The sequence below is a fragment of the Quercus robur genome, chromosome 11 (assembly GCF_932294415.1).
Source record: "Quercus robur chromosome 11, dhQueRobu3.1, whole genome shotgun sequence".
NCBI lineage: Eukaryota > Viridiplantae > Streptophyta > Magnoliopsida > Fagales > Fagaceae > Quercus > Quercus robur.
In genome coordinates, this window is record NC_065544.1 from 41,660,806 (window position 1) to 41,670,792 (window position 9,987).

Genomic DNA, 9,987 nt, shown 5'->3' on the forward strand with positions numbered 1-9,987 from the left:
CAGTTTAAGGTTATAATTTGATGCTTTCGGCTACAATACAAAATACCAAATCCCAAAAGCCCAGCTCAAAACACGTCTGAAATAAAACCCCAGAATTGGTGGATCCAAACAATGAGAGAGAAAATAATATAGGGGACTAAGCAACATCATCATCTGCATAGAAACAAGTCAGTAATAATGTGAATCCTGGCTTAATTCGGAAGTTGAAAATTTGAAATGACCACAAATAATCCTTTGCCTAAGGACCAAACGCATAGGAGTGGATTTGCCTCACAATCCCATAAAGTTAATGATATCATTCATCCACCACAACCTAAAGTAATTTAGGAACTGAAATATGAAGGCTCCCATTCACACGGAGGGTTCTCACCGCGAAGAGAGATTTTCACAAAATTGTCACGTGACCAGTCTATATGGCATCTTAATTAGGTGGTATTAATATTAATATTTAAATATTACTCTTAGCCACATTGACATTTTTCATCTGTCACTTGATACAATACCAAAAGGTTAAAAGTTAAATTAACACATTTAATACGTTAAGGACTAAACCAACATTCGACGTAAGCTAATTTTTTTTAAGAACATTTTTAATTTGACATTGATAACCATATTGATTTTTTTGGCCTATATATAGTATCATCAGAGCATCAGACTAAAGAATCAAATTGAAAGATGTTTAAATATGACTTCTTTCTTGGCATGCCACTCCTATACTCTAATTTAAGGAATTTTGAGTGCTAACTTAATCATTGTAGAATTTTTGGCCACACCACACTTTGTGTTACTTTGAACTTCGGGTGTTCATATTTTGCAGGTCTTCCAAAGCTTGTTTGGACGTGTATTTATCGAGATTCTTTGCATTATCATATAATGGAAAATTCTTAAGTACTCTCGAATCATGGAGAAATGGTGTTCCATTCTCTCACATTTATAGTACCATGAATTTATTGAGTTGACATCACCATGAATGTGAGAGGAAGAAGCATCATTCTCCATACTCTGAGAGTACCTAAGAATTACTCTCATATAATAATCAAGAATTAGCAATTAAGTTTGCTAATCTCTTCTTGTGCCATGTAAATCACTTTTTTCCAACTCTTCTCTGCCATTTGTTTTTTTTACTCATCTTCTCCTTATTATCCAAATCTTACCATTACTCTTCCTTCAACCATTCTCATCCCTTTTTTGGTGCTTCTTCTCTCCAATATTATTCTCCACTTCTCACCGTTACTCTCTCTCTCTCTCCCTGTTTGACTCTTTTCCCCATCTTTTCTATTACTCCCTCTTTGCATCTCTCTCTCATTTAATCCATGTTCTGTCTAAAAAAGAAATGAGATTAATTTCTCTCTCTTGTGTATATATATATATATATATTTATATATGATAAATTATCAATTGTCCAAATAAGTTAAGCTTAACTATTAAGAAATAGTGCATTTAATTATTTAATCATAATTTTAACATACCATGATAGATTACTCATTGTTCCAAAAGTTTAAATTATTAGGAAATAGTGAATTTAATCATTTAACCATTATAATTCTAACACCTTTGTTCTTTTGCTAGACCTTTTTTTTTTTTTAATTTCTTGAAACTCTGGTTTAAGTTGGTGAGTTTTTATGTTTTTGAAAATTCTATTATGGGTTGATGAGTAATTTTTTTATGATTTTGACAACTATTCTTGAGATTGATGTGTTTTGGTGATTTATTTCTTAATTCCACATCGCATGTCCTCTCTCTCCCTCTTGTTGATTTGGTTTAATTTTAATTAGAGTTAATCCTTTGCTAAAATGCCCTAAAACAAACATTGTACCAAGTGCATAAAACTCCTACTTTTCTGTAATTTGGGACAAGGGAATGGTAGGTGGCCTAATTTTCATATATTCAGGAAAATTAAAACATCAACTTTATTGAAATTACAGGTTGATACACTTGCATCAATAACTTCAATTTGTAGCCATTGTACTTCATATATTATTCTCTCATAAAGTATAAAATAAACAGTTTTTGTAATATAGTATGAGGAAAATTTATTGAAGCATATTTCTTCACAATATTTCTTATCTCTGAGATGACTAAATCATGCTTTCGAAGTCCCAACTCTGAACAACATAAAGTAGGAGCTAAAATGTTATTGCTTGCCGATTAATCATACTACCTCCAATCCAGCCTACTCTGATATCTTGAAATCACTAATTTGCAGGTTTTCAACTTTTTGTTTTTGGAAATTACTTCGACTTCTGTTATTTATAAACTCTCCCCAGTTGTATGCCTTAAATTTAGCAGGGTTTTTCTCATTCGTCAGCTCCTCCAAAGGCTCAACCATGGTGGAGAGTGGAGGTAGTAAGAAGAATGGATATGAGAACCTTTCTCTCTCTGAATTCACTATCACCCTGTGCTCCACACTCTCATATGTGTCATTGCTCCAAACCTGAACAATTTGATTGCTTGAGTTAAACTGGTCAATTACAAAAGCCTCTAAAAACATTTAAGCTCTAATACAGGGATAGATTATTAATTATAATTTGGCTAGTAATTTTATCATTATTTTTCGGATACATACATGTATGGAGTGCACAAAGAAAAAGTAATATACGAACACCAAATGCATAAAATCCACCCCCACACTTGGAAATGCAACACTATCGAAATTTTTACATTTTACTACTATAATATCTAAAAAATAAATTTCCTACCCTCAATTATTTCAATCTCTCAAAACAGGGACGGACCCACGCTAGGGCAGAAGGGGGCCATGCGACCCCCCCCCCCAAAAAAAAAACCAAAAAAAAAAACTAATATATGTAAATAAGCTAATACCCACCCCCCCCCCCCCCAATTAAATTAAAAAAAAAAAACTGGTATACAAAAAAAATTAAGATTTGTCCTTAAATATATATATATATATATATTTGTCTCTCCTTCTCTAAAATATTTAGATATTGACCTATAAGAAAAGAAATAAATAAATAAAATTCATGCCATTTTAATTGTAAAAACAAAATAACAAAATTAGAAACACTTATTTTGTATGTTTTACTTTGTTGATGTGTTTTATAATATGAAATGTTTAAGAAATACTTATTTTGCATGTAGTATTTTCTTATTTTGTATGTAGTATTTTGTTGAATATGAAATAGATGTTAGTTTTTTATTTTCATAAAAAAAAAAAAAAAAAAATTGGTTTTGAGCTTTGCCTCCCCCCCCCCCCCCTCCGTGGTACAAATCCTAGTTCCGTCCCTATCACAAAACATATTCTCTCTCTCAATAGGTTTTTTGAATCGATCTCTCTTTTCACAATAATATATATATATATATATAGAGAGAGAGAGAGAGAGTGGTAACAAGTAAGAGAATATATAGTGCATTGGACATAGAGTGGTTATGTACTTAAAATAGATAAAGTATTTTTTGGTAATACAAAATGCATTTTATTTTTTATTTTTGGACTTGGATGCTTTTAATTAGCCTCTTACTTCTGTCAGATTTCACACACATTTCTTGTCATGATAATGTCAGACATAGGTAGCATTTGGTAATACAACTCGTAGGAGAGTATGAATTTTGATGCATTCTAGAAAAATTAATCCCAACAGGATACATTCTTTTGAAAGGTACGCATGTTCTATCATTTTACTGTAAAAAAAAGAAAAATACGCATGTTTAGTATCATGCTGAAACTCTTATTAAAACAGAATTAGATTAAATAGATATCCTTTGGACGAGTACTAATTTGAATGATTAATGATTTGTACTTAGAAAAGTTAAATATATGGAAATGTTACCTGAATAATGTCACCAACATTGATGATATAAGCGTCTGGGGTGGGTTTGACCCGAACCCACTCTCCATCTGTTTTCTGCTTCACTTCCAATCCCCCAACATCATCTTGAGCAAGGATGGTTAAGGCACCAGCATCCTTGTGCCGACCGACACCGAGCGCTAACTCAGGGGTTGGGCAAGGTGGATAGTGATTTAGACGGATGAAACTGGTCTGATCTTTGAAGAAGCCACGGAACCTATCTGCTGGCAAGTCTAGGGACAGTGCAATAAGTTCCAGTAACTTGTAAGCTAGTTTTACCATCTCTTGACCATAGTCTTGGCATGTCTCCCTGGTCAGTTATCAAAGCAGTCCATCAGATCACATAGATAGAATCCCTTGAATTGGGCTTCAAACTAGATCATAATTCTTGATAGATTAATCTCAATTCTAAATCAATTACATAGGATCCTCCCAAATAACAGTTACGAAGACACGTTCATCTCTTATAGGAATTAGGACACAATAGTCCTATAATAATGATTTCCATATATTAATTATTGTTAAAAAAACTTACCTTAATTCTGGAGGGTACTCAGGCCACTGATTTTTCCATTCAATGACTTCCTTGTCATCAGGCTCATTCGAGGCAGGGACTATAGTGGGTTCCTCTACAGCAAAATCAAACACTTCTTTCCAGTCCCTAACATTCTTGGTATGTTCTGTGTCATAGTAACCAGTCACCTTCTTCTCATTCCTCCTCACCTTCCTCTTCTCCTCCAAACTCTGAGCAAAGAATTTTCTCGAGGCACCATCAATCTTCTCTCGCTTCTCCAAAGGCACCCCATGATTGATCACCTGGAAGAACCCCCAATCCTTGCATGCATCGCCTACCTCTTTAACAAGGCCTTGAAATTCAATGGCAGAAACATTGTTGGAGGAGAGTATTGGAGAAAGATCGATTAGTGGGACACCTTTGCCTTCGATGTAGGAGATTTTTGGCCTGTGTTCAGGTTCTTGGATGAAAGCTGGATCAACCTCCCCCATGGTAATTGGTGGATGATTTTTTTACTGTTTTGTAAGAATTGGGGTGGTGATGAAGGAATGGTAGGTTTTTAACTTTTATATGTGTGAGATTTTAGTTTTATTTATGTAGATTGAACTTGGACGGGTTTTCGGTTTCTGATTGGTCCGAGAAGATTATAACTAAGATAAGATTTTGTATGGTACTTTTATACGTGTGAGATTTGAGTTTTATTTATGTACTTTGAACTTGGACGGGTTTTTGGTTTCCGATAGGTACGAGGAGATTAAAACTAAGTTAGATTTTGTATATATGGTTGCTAATTTTTCTAAGGGTGTGACGTTTGTGCTTGCATATTGCATGGGTGAGTTGTTTTTTGATCAAAGTTCAATTTATGGATATTTTCCTAATGGCAAAAATCATCGGTTACGGAACTTCTCCATTATTGTTGTTGTTGTTGTCCGAGGTGGCTCCGCAATGTCTTAAGGCCCAAATAAAGGTAGAAAGAAACTTTCAAATTCTTTTTATATATTTTTTTATTAGATGTGAATTTTGAAAATTTAATCGTTGAATTATATATTTTTATTCTTCCTGTCCAGAACATTTGCAGTAGAGCAGGAAGCTACCTGCAAGAGTTTCTTCAAGCACAAACAGAGGAACCCGCTCCTCTTCGTCCTTTTCCTATGCAGCAATGGCGTCCTCCTGAACCTCATTGCTTCAAGGTAAACTTCGATGCTGCGGTGTTTCGTGCTTCTCGTTTGGCGGGTTTAGGTGTCATTGTTCGTAATAACAGAGGGGAGGCTGTGGGTGCTCTGTCTGCGTCCATTCCTTTGGCCCATTCAGTGGCAGATTTGGAAGCCTTAGCTTGTTTGAAGGCTGTTCAGTTTGCTTTAGAGCTTGGTCTCAATCGTGTTGTGGTTGAAGGGGATTCTACAGTTATCATTAATTCTCTCCTTCATGGTGCGGATTGTATGGCTAGTTTCGGCAACATCTTAGGCGATATTCGGATGCACTCTGATGTGTTCCAGTTTGTAGAATTTGCTTCTGTTAATCGTAAGTGTAATGCTGTGGCAGATGCGCTTGCTAAGAAAGCAAAGTCAGTTAGGGGGGTTCAGGTTTGGTTAGATGATTTGCCAGCTGATATTGCCCCGTTGCTTTTGTATGATGTTCATTAAGTTTCTGGTTTTTGGAATAAAATTCCCAGGTCTTTGATCTGGATTCTCAAAAAAAAAAAAAAAAAAAAAAAAAAATTATATATTTTTATGTTTTTAATACACATGCCAAATTTTGTTTAAATTGAATATTATTTCCATTCAATTAATAAACTTAATTTTTATATATATAATTTAAGACCACAGAAATTTAATATTTCAATATTTGATTAATAACATATTTATTGATTTATTATTTTCTTGAAATTTTGCATGGAGAATATAATAAATACATGTGTAGACACCACATTTTGTACCATTTATGACTGGGGCCCCCTTTCCCCAATGATGCTCAAACTCTAGGCTCAAGGCCAATTTAAAGCTCAATCAGATATTAAATTGACTTAAAGAGTATTAAAATGGAAAATATAACCTTTTAAATGAGCAAAAATCTATTTTTGGAAATAAAATATCAAAGTGGTCATTGGTCCACAAATGTGGGCAGCAACCTGCGTACATGAGCCAAAGCATGCGTACACAGGCACATTCCTGCGTACGCAACTAGGGTTTCAAGGAAAAAAAAAAAAAATCTACAATAATGCTAAAGTTTGAAATGAATCTCACATCGTCTAGGAGCCATTCCAAACCCCATTTTTTCCACTATATAAAGCCTTACACGGTACATTTTCAAAACACACAAAATGCCTACGGGAAAAACTTAAGATTGACTAGAAAGTAGTGAATCAAAAGAGAGTTTTTCACAAAACACCCTTAAGTCATTTTTATCTTATTAGGACCTTTTCTGGTCTCAATCCTTTGACTTTAAAGTTTCTAATCACTGTTTTATTGAATTGTCATAGATTTGACTGAGAGAGATGGGCAAAATCAAAGCTTGGGAACTCCTTTTAAGGTATCAAGCTTCAACCTTTCTTTCTCTTTTTTAGCCTTTCTTTTACTTTTTTAATCTTGGTCATTTGCTTCGTTTATGCTATGTTTGTGTAATTTAGTTTTATGATGTCTTTATGTTTGTGAACATGTTTGGTTGTTAGAATTAGGGTCTTAGTTCATGCTCTGCTTTCTATTTAGTTCGTTTCTGAGTTAGGGTTTTGAACAACCTTGTGTACGTGTGCCATGAGCATGCATACACAGATCAAATTCTGTGTGCATGGATTTGGCCTGCATACATAGGCCTCTGTCTACGTACACAGGCCATTGCCCAGAAATCCTAATTCTTCTATTTCATTCTTTGCTTTATATAATATGTTTATGTTTTGGGTTTCTTTTCACATGTTTTATGTTTCTTAAGCTTCTGTTTACTTTGGTCATACGCTTGTTTGTCTTTAACATGTTTAGATTAGAGTTTATCCTTTTGTTTCTTAGTTTTAATGCCATGCCATTCATTCACATGTCCATGCATTAATGCCATAGGTGTTGAGTTACTACAAGGTAAGTCAAGGTAAGTCATGTATCGATATAAACATGCATCTTTTGTGATGAATATCTTTGTATGAAGTTTCATTTTGAGTATGGATGTTCATATGATCTTATGATTGCCATGATACCAAGATGCCATGATTAAGTTGCTGCCTCGTTTTAGATGAATGATATTATAGGATTTCACATGCTAGTGCTTTTCATGTATGTATGGGTTTGGCTCTCTTTTGTTTGAGGGTAGATATGTATGTGTTTTTGGATAATGATGTCATGTTGTATGCATAGATGTATGCTAATGTGTGTGTGTGTGTGTGTGTGTGTGTGTGTGAGTATAGATACAAGTGTTGAACATGTTTTTAATGAGGTTAAGATGTAAGACATAATGAGGGGAGGCCAACCTTAGGGTTGGGCATTCTCAGGTGCCTAACACCTTTCCAAGAACATACCTAAACTTTGAACCATATCTCTGGTAGTAAGATCAAAAGGTTCTTTCTCGAAAGGACGCTATATATATGGTTTCTAGACCATTGGAAAAAGTAGGTGGTGACTCCAACACCCCTCTATTGTGTCCACAACATGCAATCTAATGGTTAGGTTTTTGAAATTCACATTCAATAAAAAAATACAAGAAGCATGTGAAATATTTTTCCCAAATAAAATAAGCCCCGTTTATTAAATAATATAAATTTATTATTTTATATTTATTTGCATTAACATTTTAATTAAGGTTGCTTCACCAAAAAAATAATAATAATAATACCCGCTATATTGGCTTGTAAAACATTATCTATTAAAATGACCCATATTTTATCCAAAACACATAATTTTTTTTATTCAATAAATTTATATACAAAAAAAATTTCACACTTACTTAAATGGTGTCAGGGGCTTTTTTGCGTGTAGCCATATGTCTTCCACTGGAGGTGTGACTCTGCTAGACCTGGATTTATTTTAAGGAGTTTAATTCAGAACTCGACATTGGGCCGCATAGACCAATGGCTTCCGGTGCATTTTTAAGCCTACAAAATAGATAAATCCCAAAGTTTTAGAATCATGATAATGGTTGAAATAAATAAATAATTTGTTTAGCATAATAGATTTGATTAAATGGTGAGTTGGACATTATTATTATGTATATTAATTGATGTCCAATATTAGAAAATAGTTAATTAAGTGTCTTATGTCCAATAATGGAATGAGTCCAATAGTCCATATCCAGCTATGGCATAGCTTATGTCCAATATAATAAGGTATGTCCAACAATGGTCTATGTCCAAATAATACATATTCAGCTGTGGTTTATGCCCAAACATTACACATCTAGCAGTGGTTCATGTCCAAGTAATATGTGTCCAATGGCGGTGATGGGAATTAACAAGCATTAAAGGATCCATTGCATCCAGTTGGGCCTATTACTAGAGCAAGATCCAAGAAGATCAAAGAAGCACTTAATGCGCTGATTCAAGAGATTTGGGCCGATTCTAACACAGGACATTCCAAGCTTGGCCCAAACGAAGATGAGGGTGTAATAAATTTAATCCAAGCTATCGAGAGCTGATCTAGCTTAATTAGGCTTGATTTATGGTATGGATTAATGGTTGATTGACTTTCCAACTCATTACAAATTAATAGATATTTTCCTATTCTGGAGTTGCTAGTTTCAAACCAAATCCACCTTAATTTTAGGCTTCTATTATTTAGAACCTTTTTTTAGCTATTTTTCTATTTTGGAGCTGCTAATTTCAGACCAAATCAACTTTAATTTAGGCTTTTATTAATTAGTACGTTTTTTATATATTACTATTTTCAGTCATGTCTTATAAATAGCATGCACTCATTGTAATGGAGGAATTATTAAATAAAAATCAGAAAAACATGAGGTTTTGCTTCTTCTTTTGGTTCTTTCAAAACTAAGAACTTATCAGAGATTCTTCCTTGTGGCGTTCAAATTTTATACCTTTGGTTCGTGATTCAGTTATAATCATTGGGTCAAGGTCTGTTACCTATACCTTTGGTTTGCATTTCAATTATAAACATTGGGTTAGGATTTCTATCAAAATCTGAATTTTAGCTTTCTTGGGCAAATATTCCAATATTATTTGTTGGGTCTCAAAGTGTGTCAATTAAGGTTCGCATCATTTGGTATCAAAGCGCAAATTATAAAATCAGTTTTACTATCTCTTTATCTTTTGTTTCTTCTTATCATCCTATCTTGTTCCATTTGTATTCTTTATTCCTTGTGCTTATTTTGTGACTTGCACCAGGTTAAAATCGTGCACCAAGTTCACCCAAAAAAAAAAAAAAAAAAAGTGAAAAAAATAGAGATTTCAGAAAAAAAAAAATATATATATATATATATATATTGTTTGTAGTTTCAATTCTCTCAAACCAAAATATTGTCTTCTTTTGTCCTCTTCCTTTGATTTATTGTTTCTATATTATTTTCTTGTCGTCAGTATTAGTTTAAATACTACAAGTTGAATTTCTTGATCAAGTTTATTAGTTTAATAAAGAACTGAAAAGGGGAAGCTACGAGTGGAAAAAAGCAAGAGAGTGTGAGACTAATATCAGAAAAAAGCCAATTTAAGAGTGAAACACGAATGTGAGTGACATA

The 9,987-nt window shown here is 33.6% G+C and overlaps 1 protein-coding gene across 5 annotated transcripts in view; it reads right to left on the reverse strand.

The window, feature by feature from the left end:
* LOC126704591 (protein DMR6-LIKE OXYGENASE 1-like) overlaps positions 1 to 9,987 on the reverse strand; it is a 69,102-nt gene that overhangs the window by 37,136 nt on the left and 21,979 nt on the right. The window contains exons 1-3 of one of the 5 annotated variants that reach the window (XM_050403605.1): positions 4,342 to 4,981; positions 3,789 to 4,116; positions 1,887 to 2,434 (exon numbers count right to left, since the gene is read on the reverse strand). The exons of 1 other annotated variant lie outside the window; for it this stretch is intronic. In XM_050403605.1, coding sequence (XP_050259562.1) covers positions 2,174 to 2,434; positions 3,789 to 4,116; positions 4,342 to 4,811 — 1,059 coding nt within the window. In that variant the 5' untranslated portion in view covers positions 4,812 to 4,981 and the 3' untranslated portion in view covers positions 1,887 to 2,173. Of the gene's footprint in view, positions 1 to 1,886; positions 2,435 to 3,788; positions 4,117 to 4,341; positions 5,053 to 9,987 lie in introns of those variants that run through there. 3 more of the 5 variants (XM_050403607.1, XM_050403606.1, XM_050403612.1) reach the window with 3 other exon arrangements.